Source organism: Tachyglossus aculeatus, chromosome 5, assembly GCF_015852505.1.
Source record: "Tachyglossus aculeatus isolate mTacAcu1 chromosome 5, mTacAcu1.pri, whole genome shotgun sequence".
NCBI lineage: Eukaryota > Metazoa > Chordata > Mammalia > Monotremata > Tachyglossidae > Tachyglossus > Tachyglossus aculeatus.
In genome coordinates, this window is record NC_052070.1 from 22,500,167 (window position 1) to 22,518,049 (window position 17,883).

Genomic DNA, 17,883 nt, shown 5'->3' on the forward strand with positions numbered 1-17,883 from the left:
TACAACTTTTGGCCTCATAGACAATTAGGTAATGTTTATTCATGAGGAATGCATATAAAAAACAGGCTTAACTAGTTTGGATATAGTGAAAGACAGCATATTAAAATCATATTATGTTTTTGACCTTATAGTACCCATTTAGCCATTTTCATTTATTTAACATTCTTTTTCCCAACAGAATGCCATAGCATGGCGTTGTTTCACATTTTCCAAGGAACCTGTTAATGCTTCTTTTGAAACTGCACTTCAGACTGATCTCATGGCCCAGCTAGCAGCTCCTTCTGTCATAAACCATGTGATGCACGCAAGTTATGATGGACAGGCAAGTAGTGGGATTTATAAACTTGATTGATTTAATGAGGTAGGCCCCCCTTTTTTTTTTTTCCCTTCAAATGTAGTTAGCTTCGTTGCTTCTGCCTTCTGAAGAGGAAAATGAAGTCACTATCATTCAACCATAACTTTTTGGATACAAAGTGAGGAATGCCTTTTTTATTTTTCAGGATCCTGAAGTTCTGGTCATTTGGGTTATTTTCCGTGGACCAAAGAAACAGATTTCTGGATCAGGTATCTTGATTTCTTACATTTTAAGAGAGCTTTTCGGTTGAATCAAGGTAATTGTTTTTTTGGTTGAGCGTTGGTGGGTAGTTGAAGGTACTGGATGTATCAGACTCTCGAACATTAATTCTAAGAGGAAAATTGGTCCCTTCTTAGTCTAACTCCCACCTATGTAATCTCTCCCACTGCTTAGTACACTGCTCTACCTAGAGAAAGAACTTACTCTTTCAGAAACTATTGTGAAAACTTCATTCCCCATAAAGTACTTTGGTGTACTTTTCTAGGGGTACAGTGCTAAATTAACTTCACGGTCCATTTCCTCAGTTTAGTCCCACTTTCAGTATATAATAGTTGGAAAATGGCCTTGGTTCACAGATTACATGCTCCGGAAAAGCTTTTAGCATGTGATCGTAACATGTGGCGGCCTTTAAGATGCCTTCTTAACCTCCTTAGTTGTGGTCTTAAACAGCAGCAGCAGTGTGAGCCCTCCGCCACGCCTCTTCATCTCTCCCTGCGGAGCCCAACTGCGTGGGAGAGAGGCTGTCCCGTCCTCCGCGCCTCCAGGATCTCATCGGCCCCTGTTCCAGCCCAGGAAGGGCTCCAGTAGCAGCAGCATGAACGCTTCTCCGCTTTTAAAACGTTGAGAAGGTCACCGCCGTGGCTGTAGCTGTGACTTCTCTGACTGTTGTTCTGAGCCTGAAATCCTGCTGCTTGATTCTTGTTAGCTTTATCTTTTTTTTTAGATTTTTGCTTCATCTTTCCTTTTTTAAAACCGTCTCCATCTCCGTACCCGCCCCCCCTCCCCCACCCCCCAATTATTCTTAGACTTTGAGCCCTTTGGCGGAGGTCTTGGGTCAGATGTATAGCACATCCATATACTACTTTCACAGCGCTTAGTACAGTGCTTTGCATATCGTCAGCGTTTAATAAGTACTGGTTAACCTGTCCCTGACTCAACTTCTGATTTCTTTCTACCACCTTGCTTTAGATAATCCTTTTTTTCTTTCTCTTACCCTCTACTTTCTCTCTAATTTTTCCCTTCTACTTTCCCATGTCTTTTTTCTTCTTTATTTTTTCTTTATTTCTTTTCTTTTTTTTCTTTTCTTTTCTTTTCTTTTCTTTTCTTTTCTTTTCTTTTCTTTTCTTTTCTTTTCTTTTTTTTATTTTTTTATTCTTAACTTTTTTTTCTTTATTTTCTTTATTTTCTTTCGTTATTTTTTCTCCCTTTTCCTTTCTTCTTTTCCCTTTTTGGCCTTTTTCCCCATCAAGTCGCTTAACAGATGCCATCATTATTATCTTTGGGTTATTGCATAATCCTGCTGGTTATGCCTAGCACTTCTAAGGTCGAAGATCTCTGAACTAAAACACTAACCTTTTTCAGAGATTCTGGGTCCAGCGGAAGAATTCTTTGCCAGAATTGATGTGGAAGTTGACAGTCCAAGCCCTACTACTATCATCAAAACCGTGGCCCTCCGAGCAAGGATGGGAATAGCAAGGATACACGCTCCCAAAGACTTACAGGTATTGTAGATGTTGGAAAAAATACCTAAGCTATTGACATTGGCATTCTTATGCTATAAACCCAGCTTCTGTCCCCAACTGCGAAAGCTCCCTGTAGGAACAGTTTCACTGTTTTTAGAATTTAGGGTTGTACCATCTGGAGACCTTGACCATAAACTTTACCACCTCCTTATGTTCATGCCATCCAAGCATCTATCTAACCATTCCTGAGGTAGCATCCTTTGCCCTCCCCTCCTTCTCCTCCCCCCCGAGTATTCCTAACTTTCTTTTTAATATTACAGCTCTGTTAGATTGTAAGCAGGCCAAAATCATGCCTCCAGCCTCTGTCGTACTCTCCCAAGAGTTTATTATGGTTCTCTGTAGAGTAGGCACTAAATAAATATTGACTACTTAGTTCATGAATTCATGCAAATGCTTTTTGAGCCCATTTGGTTTTTTTGCCGCCTTAATTTCTTTTGCTAATAATGTCCATATACTTCTATCTAGTAGATTAAAAAACTACATGGAGAATTGTTTTCTGTATTTAGGCTTCATTTTTGTAAAAATACAACTGCTTTTTTTTTTTTTTCCTCCTTAGACAGTACATTTGTTTGCTGGTGTGGGTTCATCAACAAAGCAACTCTTGCCTTTGAAAAATGCCGGGAATATTGAAGTTTATTTGAGTATCAAGGTAGGAGGGGTTATTTTTACTTTTTTTTTTTTGAGAAATTGTTTCTTCTGGGCAGATTTAAAAAATCAAAATTGAGTAATCTTTTTTTGTAGAATAGTGTATATTGCAAAACTTTTATTTGAAGAATTGCTGTGCAGTGTTAGGCAAGTATTTTGCCTCCTACACTAAAAAATGCTGGGTGAAGCAGTGTGTGACTGGTGGGTCTCATTTATAGCTATCCTGATCAGAGATTTGTCATTTGTCATTTACACTTGCTCCTATTATTAACCCATCACCAGCCTGTTCTCCATCAAAGTCAAGCTTTTTTGAATCCATCAAGGGTATCTGTTTGAACTTATTTTGGAAGCAAATTCTTTATGCTCTAGTTGTGTGAGAGTGTGAGATATTTATGCTATCCTTGCGCCCAACGGATTTGCCCTTCAATGGTTCACTTGTAGTTTATTGTAGAATATTCTGAACTTGGATTCTTTGTTTGCCTTTAAACTGTGAGCTCATGTGGAACAGGGAATGGGTCTGATCTGAATGTATTAGGTGCACCCAAGCACTTAACGGAGTGTTTGACTCAAGTGCTTAACGAATACGATTATTGTTATTATTACCCAATTTACATCCATTGTGATTTTTATTGTCTTCAGGATTTTCCCTCTCAACCTTTCGTCTTTCTAGACCCAAGCACCTTAATGGTCACAATTTATCCTTCTTAGGAATCCTTCGATCCCCGGGGTCATTTTAGTTCCTCTACACTACACTAACCTTTAAGAGCTTAAGTCTGAAACAGAATAGGGAGGGTGGGCGCTTAGGGAAAGAAGAAGGGGTGAAATAGGAAGCAACACTGCCTAGTGGATAGAGCACGGGCCTGAAAGTCAGAAGGACCTGGGTTCTAATCCTGGCTCCACCAGTTGTCTGCTGTGTGATCTTGGGCAAGTCACTTAACTTCTCTAGGCCTCAGTCACCTCATTTGTAAGATAATAATTAATGGTATTTGTTAAACGCTTACTATGTGCTGAGCACTGTTCTAAACGCTAGGGTAGATACAGGGTAATCAGTTTGTCCCACGTGGGGCTCACAGTCTTAATCCCCATTTTACAGATGAGGTAACAAAGGCACAGAGAAGTCAAGTGACTTGCCCAAGGTCACACAGCAGACAAGCTCATTCATTCATTCAGTCATATTTATTGAGAGCTTTACTGTGTGCAGAGCACTGTACTAAGCGCTTAAGTGGCGGAGCCGGAATTAGAACCCACATCCTCTGACTCCCAAACCAGTGTTTTTCCCAAAGGGAAGCAGCGTGGCTCAGTGGAAAGAGCTCGGGCTTTGGAGTCAGAGGTCATGGGTTCAAATCCAGGCTCCGCCAATTGTCAGCTGTGTGACTTTGGGCAAGTCACTTAACTTCCCTGGACCTCAGTTGACTGTGAGACTGTGAGACAACCTGATCACCTTGTCACCTCCCCAGCGCTTAGAACAGTGCTTTACACATAGTAAGCGCTTAATAAATGCCATTAAAAAAAAGGGGGGTTAAAACTGTGAGCCCCATGTGGGACATGGACTGCGTTCAACCTGATTAGCTTGTATCTATCCCAGTGCTTAGAGCAGTGGTTGGCACATAGTAAGTGCTTAAGAAATGCCATCATTATAATATTGTTATTGTTATTATCATCATTATTAAATAGGGAGTGATGTGTGTAGGAAATATGATGTTATGGATAGAATTCCTCAGACTTGGCTGGGTCTAAGGTGTACTGGACTAGAACAAGTGAGTGGGTAGTACATAAGTGGCCAAGTGGAAAGGGATAGGGAAAAGAAAAAAAAAAAAGGGCTTTATTTGCCGCAGTAAGCATCTAGTCTAATTTTGAGTTTGTTTAGGTTTCAGATCAAGCCAAGTACTTTTCGGTTGAACCACAGAATCTTTTTCTGAAACCTGGAGAAGAGCAAGAAGTTGCAATTTCATTTGCTCCTAAAGATTCCAAAGTCTGTGATGAAAGGTACCGTGTCTTTCTTTCCCTTAAGAGAATAACATGTTGATTTTATCAAGGTATCTTTACTGGGTGATACCAGATCTTTTTTTTTACCTCTCCAAAGCCTAATTTTTGCAGATAAACTAGTAATTCTTAGTATTATATTTTCTGAGGAACACTGCATCCTTGAATAACTCAGTAAGTTGGCAAGTTGTTGCCAACCTGTACTTCCCAAGTGCTTAGTACGGTGCTCTGCACACAGTAAGCGCTCAGTAAATACGATTAAATGAATGAATGAACTCCAGTTTTACCAAAAAATTTATAGTGGCTTGCATACCCTTTTTTGATTGTATTATTTTGTGTCCACAACTAATCCATCTACACCCTCATACATCTATCAGCCTATAATTTTCTGAGTTCTGAAAGCTCTTAGATTGTTTTACTTGGAAGAGAAACAAAAAATTCCAACTGACCTGCTCTCTTCATCATCATCATCATCATCATCAATCGTATTTATTGAGCGCTTACTATGTGCAGAGCACTGTACTAAGCGCTTGGGAAGTACAAATTGGCAACATATAGAGACAGTCCCTACCCAACAGTGGGCTCACAGTCTAAAAGGGGGAGACAGAAAACAAAACCAAACATACTAACAAAATAAAATAAATAGAATAGATATGTACAAATAAAATAAATAAATAAATAGAGTAATAAATATGTACAAACATATAGACATATATACATATATCTCTTCTTCCTTCCTTCCTTCCCTCCCTCCCCTGAAAATCTCTCCACCTAAACCCCACTCATATCAGAAGAGGGAGAGACAATAATTGGACTTTAAGGACAGGGGGTCAAATAATCAGAAGTCTGTCCTGTCTAAAGGAGTCTTGGCGGGGCAGGAGCTAAGCCTGATAAGAAATTGTAAAGTATCCAGGTGTACTTCTGGGCTTGATCTTTTTTGTAATGATAGCAATATTAGGTAATTATGCTTACCCATTAGGTAAGCATTACTAACGTAAGTATTTTTCTTTGCATAGCATCTTGAAAATATTAGTGCAACCATCCGGGCCTCAGTATGAAGTAGTACTCAAAGGTGAAGTAGATCCCTCAGTGAGCAAACATCCGACAGCGACTTCCTGCTACTCCAATGTTCCCCCCCATTTTGTCTAATAAGCAGTTCGTAGCATGGGGTGGCGTTACCCTCGGAAGAATACTGTAAGTAGCAATATAATGTGTTTCATGTAAGAAATGTCTCATTCTTAAAATCCACCTCTCTTCTGTATTTGGGTTATAACTGCTAGAATTTCCAGAACATTCATGAATCATATACGATCTTTTTTTTTTTTCCTTTTGGTCATAACTCCTTGTGTGTGTGTGTTTGTGTGTTTTTGTTTGTTTTTAAAGTCAACAGAAACTTGCTCTAAGAAATAACTCTTCATCTACAACGCAGCATTTACGTTTGTTGATAAGAGGTCAGGATCAGGACTGTTTTCAGGTTTGTTTAGTATTCATTTCAATATAAAATCTGGAGCATATAATCTAAATATGAAAAGCATTTTGGAGATTAAATGGGTTTTGCCACCTGCCCACTGTGTTACCTTGGGCATATCATTTCACTGAACCTGTTTCCTCATCTGCAATATGGAGGTAAAATACCTGTATGCCCCCCCAGCCCCCAGTCTGTGTCTGAACTGATTATTTTATATCTGCCCCAGCACCTAACACTGCTTTGGCACATGATAAGTGTTTAAGAAACATTTTTATTAGTATTAGTAGTGGTAATAATAATGCCATAGCATTTTGAAATCAGGTTCTTGAAATGCAAAGTTTTACAAAGGCCGTAATGTAAAATGTGAAAACATGGTATTCAGTGACTTTTCTCCTGCATTTTCAATTTCTAGCTTCAAAGTACGTTTGGTCCAGAAGAGAGATTGACAAGTAATCGTGAAATCAAAATTCGTCCTAAAGAAGATATTAACATCTATTTAACATTTGCGCCCACTCGTATAGCTTGTATGTTGGCCAAACTTGAGATCAAACAACTAGGGATTCGGTCACAGCCAGGCATTAAATTTACCGTAAGATTACGCTTTTTTTTAATTGTTAATAGTGCCTTATGTGGACTTTCATGCGATAAATTTGGGATTTTTAAACTATTGTTAGGGATAATTCTGGATGTGTGATTGATTGTTCCATGTTTTGAGATTCTTAAATAGTTTTTTTAATTTTATTTTTGTTCTTGTGAAGTCTGAGTCACTAAATTTAATGATGTTGATTTTTTGTAAGACAAGCTGGCACCCTTATTTCACTTTAAAGTCCACCATGCATGGTAGAATTCCTTTCACTGTTTGCCTGTTAATAATTCAGAGACTACTGTTATTCTCTGAGTTTCTTCTGAGGTTGAATATTTAGACTATTTTCTTGAGTTTTGGCATTTTTCAGCTTTGTAATCATGCATTGTTATGACATTCATTACCCATTTTAAGGAAGAAGTTAGAAGTTTACTGTCTGGTTGATTTTTCTTAATGCTCCATGCCATAGCTTTAAAAATTGCTGACATGTCAGAAACTCTCAGAGTTTACTTTGATCCTTGTTTGTAAGATCTTTGACAACTGGGATTGTATCTTACACTTCGAAACATTTACTACGTGTCTCAGGGCTCTGCATATGTTAGACACTCAGTAAATACGGAGGTTGAGTAATATGGAAAGAGAAAGTTCTGCTTTGATTTAATACTGAAGAAAGAAATCAAATTCCTCTACTTCCCAATAGTTGAACCCCTATGGAGGAAATGCAAATGATGCTGTTTCCTCAAGGGCCTGGGAGTAAGAAGAACCTGGGTTCTAATTCTGGCTTTGTCACTTGTCTGCTGTGTGACTTTGGGCAAGTCACTTCACATCTCTGGGCCTCAGGTACTTCATCTAGGGATTAAGACTGTTAGCCCCATTTGGGACATGGACTGTGTCCAATGTGGTTAGCTTGTAGCTGATTAGCTCCAGTGTTTACTACGGTGCCTGGCACATAGTAAGTGCTTAACAAATACTATCCATAAGTCTGTAGCATAGCTGATTTAAAATCATAATCTTGCCATCAGAAATGGAATGTAGGCCTCCGACTTCCACTTCCTTCCAAATGCTGGCTTGGTGAAATGAAGAACCAGTGGCCCAACACTGACAACCATTCTTGCTTTCTTCTTAACATATTTTTAAGTCTGTGCAAATTTCAATTAGATATATCATATGGGGACACACATGTCAAATTAGGAAGTAAAACGGAATCTGTAGTGTTTTCCATATGCAACCCTAGAGGCTAACTTTGACGGTGGAAGAGCTTCGCATTGGAGAATCCAGACTAGCCTTAGGCCTGTGACTTCAACGCCACGGATCTGCAAGAAGGAATTGGTTGTGGGGTTAGGGATTGGAACAGAGCTGAGCCACTTTTCTTGTCCATGCTAATCGTGTTCCATCTGGGGAGTGGAGAGCATAGCGAGAAGTGGTGAATCACATCACAAAGTGCCCTCAGGATTTTCATGCGCAGGACACATTTGTGGCCAAAGCGACCACAACAAAGGGCTGATGCTACACTGTAACACAATAGGGCGGCAGGAGGTTGCTTTAGTAATAATAATGATGGCATTTAAGCGCTTACTATGTGCAAAGCACTGTTCTAAGTGCTGGGGAGGATACAAGGTGATTAGGTTGTCCCATGCGGGGCTCACAGTCTTCATCCCCATTTTCCAGATGAGGTAACTAAGGCAGAGAGAAGTGCCTTGCCCAGGGTCACACAGCTGACAAGTGGCGGAGCTGGGATTAGAGCCCACGACTTCTGACTCCCAAGCCCAGGCTCTTTCCACTGAGCCACGCTGCTTCCCAAGCTTCCTTAGTAGCTAGGGCAGTCTTTACCCTACACATTTGCCAGCTATTTTTCAGGTTTCCTTGATTTTTTTTCATTGAACCCATAAAGATGGTGTAACCCATGCAGGCATTCCCCTGCTTTCAGATCTGGGACAAGAACCCAGACCTCCCTGAGTCCTAGAGCCGTGCTCTTCCTCAGGACCAACAGCAAAGATTTATACTTGACTACTTCGGTGGCTCTGAATAAATTGTGATATGTACTTTTAATTCTAGATGACACATGACTACAGAGATGTATTGTCAAGGATTATTTTACGTACGTCATTTTTTTCTTTCAGATACCTCTGTCTGGGTATGGAGGAACAAGTAATCTTATACTGGAAGATGTTAAAAAGCTGACAGATAGCTACATGGTGACCCTGAATCAACCAGTACCTGGTAAAGGAAGTAGAGTTGCTTTCTCTGTGAGAAATACAGGGTCTCGAGCTGCCTACGTTAAGGCAGTATGTTTTAAGGACACACAGACAAAAACTGTTTTCGATCCTAAAGTGTTGAGCGTTTTTCCAGATAAATTTGTGCTCAAGGAAAGAACTCAAGAGGTAAGGAAAAAATCTCCAACTTAATAATTTAAGGTCAAGTTTTGAAATTACACAGCTTTATTTTTGATGTCTGAGAACATGGAGGAATTGCTACCGAAAGGTTTTTTTAGTTCCTATTAATTTCCACATTTGCCATTTATTTTAATGTCTATCACCCCCTGAAGACAGTAAGATCTTTGTGGACGAGGATCACAGCTACCAACTGTACCAACATCCACATGGATATCCCTGGTGACTTCTCTGCCACCCGCCTTCTATCTCTCCTTGACACTGCTGACTTCTTGCTCCACCCCACTTCGCCCACTCACCAACTTGGTTACACCCTCGACCTCATCATCTCCTACCGCTGCACTGTCTCCACCCTTATCAACTCTGAAATCCGTCTCTCTGATCATAACCTTCTCACCTGCCTCCTCACTCACACTCCTTTCCCCTGTAAATCTATATTACTTCCTCACAGAGCTCTCCGCTCTCTTGACCCCATCCATCTTTCTGAGTGCCTCACACCCCCCCTCGCCTCCCTATCCTCTCTACCCAATCTTGATGATCAGATTACTGCTCTCAACTCTACCCTCTCTACTCAGCTCGACTCGCTCGCTCCCCTTTCCTTTCGCTGCTCTGGTCATCATCATCATCATCAATCATATTTACTGAGCACTTACTGTGTGCAGAGCACTGTATTAAGTGCTTGGGAAGTACAACTTGGCAACATATAGAGACGGTCCCTACCCAACAGTGGGCTCACAGTCTAAAAGGGGGAGACAGAACAAAACCAAACATACTAACAAAATAAAATAAATAGAATAGATATGTACAAGTAAAATAGATGAATAGAGTAATAAATATGTACAAACATATATACATATACACAGGTGCTGTGGGGAAGGGAAGGAGGTAAGATGGGGGGGATGGAGAGGGGGGTGAGGGGGAGAGGAAGGAAGGGGCTCAGTCTGGGAAGGCCTCCTGGAGTAAGTGAGCTCTCAGTAGGGCCTTGAAGGGAGGAAGAGAGCTAGCTTGGCGGATGGGCAGAGGGAGGGCATTCCAGGCCCGGGGGATGACGTGGGCCGGGGGTCGATGGCGGGACAGGCGAGAGCGAGGGACGGTGAGGAGATTAGTAGCAGAGGAGCGGAGGGTGCGGGCTGGGCTGTAGAAGGAGAGAAGGGAGGTGAGGTAGGAGGGGGCGAGGGGATGGACAGCCTTGAAGCCCAGGGTGAGGAGTTTCTGCCTGATGCGCAGATTAATTGGTAGCCACTGGAGATTTTTGAGGAGGGGAGTAATATGCCCAGAGCGTTTCTGGACAAAGATAATCCGGGCAGCAGCATGAAGTATGGATTGAAGTGGGGAGAGACACGGGGATGGGAGATCAGAGAGAAGGCTGATGCAGTAGTCCAGACGGGATAGGATGAGAGCTTGAATGAGCAGGGTAGCGGTATGGATGGAGAGGAAAGGGCGGATCTTGGCAATGTTGCGGAGCTGAAACCGGCAGGTTTACAAAATTCTGCCCTGAAAAATGAGTTGCTAATGGTGGGGTGCCACAGCTGAAGCAATCCAGGGGTATGCTGACCACCCCAAAACTGAGGACCTGTATTCCTCACCAAAGAAGGTCGAGGGCATCATGCACACTGTTACGGCACCATTGAAGGGGGTGAGGACGGAACCACCGTTGACACAAAGATACCTAAACCTCAGGCTTAATTATATGAGCTTTTTTCTTTAATGGAATTTAAACACTTACTACATGCTCTGCAGTGTACTACACGCTGGGGTAGATACAAGCTAACCAGGTTGGATGCGGTCCATGGCCCATATGGGGCTCACAGTATTAATCCCCATTTTACAGGTGAGGTAACTGAGGTGCAGAAAAATTAAATGCCTTGACCAGCCGACAAGTGGTGGAGCTGGGATTAGAACCCAGGTCATTCATTCAATCATATTTATTGAGCACTTACTGTGTGCAGAGCACTGTACTAAGTGCTTGGAAGAGTACAATAGAACAACAATACAACAGTTGGGTCATTCCAACTCCAAGGCCCATGCTGTATCCCCTAGGCAACACTGCTTCTCTGCTTTTCCTCAGCATCTGGAACACAGGGGAGATGCCCCAAGCCTTCAGAGTTGGCACCACAATAAATATTTTCAAAAAGAACGGGAATCTCTGTGCTTTCCATTGCAGCCAAGATATTAGCCAGAATCCATCAGAGCAGAAAAAGAAGCCAAGTGCACTTTTATCCAGATCTCCATGTGGCTGCAGATCAAAAGGCGTCCAGCAGAAATGGTCTTTACAGTGTGTCAGGGAAAATGCAGAGAACCATGCCAAAACATTATACTGAATTCTTTGACCTTTCTAAAAGCATTCGATGGTATCAGCAGGGTTGTCCCAGTAGGGCTTTGCGGATTAAGTAAGTTTACCTGTGCTGAGAAAGTCGCCAAGGTACTCAGGCACGACAAAATTGTTGGTAGGAGTGAAGGTGCCTTGTCTGCTCTTTTTCCCCCAATCACCATGAGGCCCTGTAAATGGGGCTACTTGTAAACCATCTAATTTTGGTGGGGGGAACATATATTCTGTGAGGATTTCCCATTTGTTACATTTAGTTTATATGCAGGTTAGTATTAACCCAGACTAAGCCCCCCTTTTCCTCAACTCCCCCTCCCATCCATATCACCTCAACTCACTCCCTTTGCTCTTCCCCCCTCTCCCCACCCCGCAGCACTTATGTATTTATAATTCTGTTTATTTATATTGATGCCTGTATACCTGTTTTGATGTGTATGTATCTATAATTTTATTTACTTATATTGATGCCTGTTTACTTGTTTTGCTGTCTGTCTTCCCCCTTCTAGACTGTGAGCCCGTTGTTGGGTAGGGACCGTCTCTATATGTTGCTGATTTGTACTTCCCAAGCGCTTAGTATAGTGCTCTGTGCACAGTAAGTGCTCAATAAATACGATTGAATGAATGAATGAATTCTTATTCATTAATTCAGTATTAATTCTTATTTTTTTGGTGTCAGGTTGTTACTCTATTGTATAATCCTACTGAAACAGAAAAAGTCAGCACCACCAGAACATCAATGTTATCTACAGTATACTTCTTTTGTGGTGATGAAGTTTCAAGACAACAGTATCGCAGGTATGGTTTGCTCTGCAGTTTTTAATCAAGGGATCCTAAATTGCGTATTTACTAAAAGCAATGAGTGCCTTAATGGTTTGGAAACTGTAGGCAGGGAACGTGTCTGCTAATTCTGTGTATTCTCCCAAACGCTCAGAACAGTGCTGTGCACTTAGTAAGTGATCAGTAAATACCATTGATTGATAGAGAGTTAAGGAGACTTGAAGTGACCTCCTTTTAATTTTTGGTCGGGCTCTTTAATTCCCAAACTGGTACTTCATATTTGGCAAGCGACATGCTCTAATGGTTGGACAAAGGTGGTTTGGACTTTGCCTTTTTTTTTTTTTAAGTTAACAAATTCACCGGTAATCAGTATGAAAATAAGAATTACCTAATTTATGATTTTCGGTTGTAGAGGTGTCTAACACTATTCTAGCCAAATATACAGTGAAAACGTGTGTTCACAGAATTGGCTGTAGTCTTAGCCACCCTCGTTCTCCCATTAGATTATATGGTTCTCAAGGGCAGGGATCATTTGTACTAATTTTAGTGTACCCTTCTTAGAATTTAGAAGAGGGCTCTGAGCAGAGGTGCTCAGTATGTACTCTGCGTGATAATAATGATGGTATTTGTTAAAGCGCTTAACTGTGCCAAGCACTGTTCTAAGAATGATGGTAGACGTCTCTTAGAATTGATTTTGAGAAGAGGCTATTTACTCAATTGTGCTATCACTTTTTTGCACTTTGCAGGGAACAGGCCAGAATGCAAATCTGGGCCCAACAGCCCAATAAGGGCAAAACCCCACAAGGCCAGAGTCTGTGGACCCAATGTCCCTCGATCAGATCTCCCAAAATCAGATCAGATGTCCCAAAATGTCGAGCAAAATGTCCAACAGGCAATATACACAAATCAATATGTAAACTTTCACTGGGACATAATAGCAGTGGATAAAAATTGCCTACTAGAACATTAGACATTTTAGTAAAAAATTTTGTGTGCCTACTTGATGCAACTGATGCAATTTACTTTAAATGGCAGTTATTAAATTCCTGGAGAGAGAGGGCTTTGATCATAAAATATAATAAATAACAATTATGGTACTTGTTAAGGGCTTACTATGTGGCAAGCACTGTTCTAAATATTGGGACAGATACAAGGTAAGCAGGTTGTCCCACGTGGGGCTCCCAGTCTTAATCCCCATTTTACAGATGGGGTAACTGAGGCACAGAGAAGCTTGCCCGAAGTCACACAGCTGACAAGTGGCAGAGCCGGGATTAGAACCCAAGACCTCTGACTCCCAAGCCTGTGCTCCTTCCACCAAGCCACATAGCTTCTCGTAGGATATCACTACATAGTCCTCTTAATAAATAAATAAATAAATAATGATGGCATCTGTTAAGCCCTTACTGTGTGTGAAGCACTGTTCTAAGCACTGGGGGGATACAAGTTGATCAGGTTGTCCCACGTAGGGCCCACAGTCTTAATCCCCATTTTACAGATGAGGTAACTGAGGCTCAGAGAAGTTAAGTGACTTGCCCAAAGTCACACAGCTGACAAGTGGCGGAGCCGGGATTAGAACCCATGATCTCTGACTCCCAAGCCTGTGATCTTTCCACGGAGCCACTCTTTGTGTATTCATTTGCTTGCATTCGTACACAAAGATATCTAGAACTCATTTTTTGATTTTGGTGTTTTCTGCCATGTCCTTCTGACAGGTTTTGGGATCAATCAATTGAATTTATTGAGTGCTTACTGTGTGCAGAGCACTGTACTAAACGCTTGGGAAGTACAAGTTGGCAACATATAGAGACAGTCCCTACCCAATAGTGGGGATGGGGAGTCTTTTGTGGGGATGAGGTGGGGAGATGAGGTGATACTGGCCGTTATTCCTGATCAGTAGCCTCTGGGCACCACAGTACTGTTTGGGGATTAATACTTTTGATCCTAACTAGGCCAAGCCGCTTTTACCCTGCTTATGCCCAGTAAGGATAATAATAATAATAATGATGGCATTTATTAAGCGCTTACTATGTGCAAAGCACTGTTCTAAGCGCTGGGGAATTTACAAGGTGACCAGGTTGTCCCACGTGGGGCTCACCGTCTTAGTCCCCATTTTACAGAGGAGGTAACTGAGGCCCAGAGAAGTGAAGTGACTTGCCCAAAGTCACACAGCTGACAAGTGGCAGAGCCGGGATTTGAACCGATGACCTCTGACTTCAAAGCCCGGGCTCCTTCCGCTGAGCCACGCTGCTTCCCAACTTCCCAAGCGCGTAGTACAGTGCTCTAACCACAGTAAGCGCTCCATAAATACGACGGAATGAATGAGTGGATGAAGCACTGTTCTAAGCGCTGGGGGGTTACAAGGTGATCAGGTTGCCCCACGCAGGGCTCCCAGTCTTCATCCCCATTTTACAGTTGGAACTGAGGCCCAGAGAACTGAAGTGACTTGCCCAAATCAATCAATCGTATTCATTGAGCGCTTACTGTGTGCAGAGCACTGTACTAAGCGCTTGGGAAGTACAAGTTGGCAACATATAGTGACAGTCCCTACCCAACAGTGTGCTCACAGTCTAGGAGGGGGAGACAGAGAACAAAACCAAAGATATTAACAAAATAAAATAAATAGAATAGATATGTACAAGTAAAATAAATAGAGTAATAAATATGTACAAACATATTATACAGGTGCTGTGGGGAAGGGAAGGATCATAGCACCCCAACTTCAGTGTTGGAAGCTCCTATTCTACCGTATGTGTGCACTTTCATCTGTGACCTTCGGACATTTGATATTTGCCCAAACCCAACCTCACAGCTCTACATAACTTTATATATTAAAAATAACTTATTCATGTTAATGTCTGCCTCCCCCTCTAGACTGTAATTTTATGGCACTAATTCTGTTGCACTCTCCCAAGTGCTTAGTAGAGTGCTCTGCGCTTAGTAAGTGCTCAGTAAATATGATCGATAGCATTGATATTTCATTAGAAGTAAATATGCTATTCCAAGAATTTGCAGTCCTTTGCCTTAATTCACTGTTGGATTATTAAGACAAGATTTCTAAGATAAAGAATTATTAACTGTACTTTGGGACCGCATTAGGGATCAAGTATGCTAATGATATACAGAAGAAGAATAAAACTGTCCACCCTGTGGTAAACTGAGACACAGGCAAATTGGTGACTAGATCATAGTTAAAAGCATGAGTAGATATAGGGTGTGCATGTAATATCTTGTTGTTTATCCAGGTTTTGCTATAAAATTATTTAATAATGTAACTGGATACGTTAAACTAATTTTTAATTAAAACCTCCCCTGGCAGAGCTCTGATGCACAAACCAGATCTGGCAGAACAAATTCTTCCACAACATAGTCTCCTGAAGAATATTAAATTTGATGAGGTATTTCAAGATGAACAACTGGTTACTGAAGGTAAGGTTTTTTTGATAAAGAAAATTAATGAAGGACTTTGAAACCGTCACTCCTAAAATATCTCACATGAGCTTCCAGTGTAATTAGAAATCCAGATTGCAACCGAATTATTATATCTCTCCTATGTTTTCTTACCTGAAAAAATGGATTTTCTGCATCGTAGCTACCCAATAGTCTTACTTATTCTGAGGAAAAGAAATGTAAGGTACAAATGGATTTTAGACTGTGAGCCCACTGTTGGGTAGGGACTGTCTCTATATGTTGCCAACTTGTACTTCCCAAGTGCTTAGTACAGTGCTCTGCACACAGTAAGCGCTCAATAAATACGATTGATTGATTAATAATTTAGGGGCAAAGCAATATAAGTGAAATCACCAGTCTTTTTCACTGTATTTGCCGAATTTAAGAACTTCAAATCCTTTGAATGATTTTTATAACAACTGGTGATCCTTATGTTAGAGAAGCATCATGGCCTAGCGGAAAGAGCATGGGCTTGGGGGTTAAAGGACTTGGATCCTAATCCTGGCTTTGCCTCTTTCTTTTCTTTCTTTTTTTTTTTTCTTCTAATGGTATTTAAGCACTTACTGTGTGCCAGGCACTATACTAAGCACTGGGGTAGATACAAAACAATCAGTTTGGACACAGTTCCTGTCCCACACAGGGCTCACAGTCTTAATTCCCATTTTACTGATGAGATAACTGAGGAACAGAGAAGTGAAGTAACTTGCCCAAGATCACACAACAGACAAGTGGTGGAAGGAGCTGGGATTAGAAGCCAGGAGCTTCTGACGCCAAGGCCCAGGCTGTATCCACTGGGCAATGCTGCCTTTCTTGTCTGCTGTATGACCTTAGGCAGTTCACTTCTCTGGGCCTCAGTTCCCTCATTTGCAAAATGGGGATTCAGTACCTGTTCACATTCATTCATTCAATCATGTTTATTGAGCACTTACTGTGTGCAGAGCACTGTACTAAGCACTTGGGAAGCACGAAGCTCACTGTGGACAGGGATTATGTACTCTCCCCAAGTGCTTAGTACAGTGCTGTGCACACAGTAAGCTTTCAGTAAATACGATTGACTGACTACTTAAATTGTGAGCCCCATGTGGAACCTGATTAGCTTGTATCTACCCCTGCACTTAATACAGTGCTTGACACATAGTAAGTGCTTGACCAATCAATCAATCAATCGTATTTATTGAGCGCTTACTGTGTGCAGAGCACTGTACTAAGCGCTTGGGAAGTACAAGTTGGCAACATATAGAGGCAGTCTCTACCCAACAGCGGGCTCACAGTCTAAAAGGGGGAGACAGAGAACAAAACCAAACATACTAACAAAATAAAATAAATAGAATAGATATGTACAAGTAAAATAAATAGAGTAATAAATATGTACAAACATATATACATATATACAGGTGGTGTGGGGAAGGGAAGGAGGTAAGATGGTGGGGATGGAGAGGGGGACGAGGGGGAGAGGAAGGAAGGGGCTCAGTCTGGGAAGGCCTCCTGGAGGAGGTGAGCTCTCAGTAGGGCCTTGAAGGGAGGAAGAGAGCTAGCTTATCATTTTTTAAATTATTACATTTTCTATTTATGGTATTTAAGCATCTACTATGTGCCAGTCACTGTGCAAAGCACTGGTATTGATACAGACTAATCAGGTTGAACACAGTCCATGCCCAACATGGGGCTCCCAGTCTTAATCCCTGTTTTATAGATGAGGTAAATGAGGCCCAGAGAAGTTAAGTAACTTGCCCAAGGTCACTCAGCAGACAAGTGGCAGAACTGGGATTAGAACCCAGGTCCTTCTAACTCCCAGGCCCACCTCTCTCCACGGGACTACACCGCTTCTCTAACTGTATTACGTTGCTTGCTTCTGGAACCTTTCTGCCTCATTTGCAAATGCTGAGCTGCCTATTGAGCTTACATAGTTCTAAAAGATTGCAGTCGACATACACAGCGCTTTTTGAAAGTCAGCAGAGGTAATCCAAGAAGAAAATGAGATCTAGATGTATTGTCGTTGAAGACCATAACTGAATGAGAGAGCCTGACGGTCTCTTCCCTTCTTTAACGCGTCAGTGAGTTTCAATCCATTTAAGCTCTGAACTCTTTCAATTAATGGTATTTTTTGAGAATCACTGGGTGCAGAGCACAGTACTAAGCACTTAAGAGAGAGTACAAAACAACAGAG

The 17,883-nt window shown here is 41.5% G+C and overlaps 1 protein-coding gene across 1 annotated transcript in view; it reads left to right on the forward strand.

Annotated features, from left to right (window-relative positions):
* CEP192 (centrosomal protein 192) overlaps positions 1-17,883 on the forward strand; it is a 94,333-nt gene that overhangs the window by 48,828 nt on the left and 27,622 nt on the right. Inside the window, 12 exon segments of the mRNA XM_038746216.1 lie at positions 179-322; positions 501-564; positions 1,937-2,076; positions 2,654-2,746; positions 4,610-4,728; positions 5,742-5,856; positions 5,858-5,919; positions 6,109-6,199; positions 6,606-6,782; positions 8,897-9,157; positions 12,169-12,287; positions 15,586-15,695. Coding sequence (XP_038602144.1) covers positions 179-322; positions 501-564; positions 1,937-2,076; positions 2,654-2,746; positions 4,610-4,728; positions 5,742-5,856; positions 5,858-5,919; positions 6,109-6,199; positions 6,606-6,782; positions 8,897-9,157; positions 12,169-12,287; positions 15,586-15,695 — 1,495 coding nt within the window.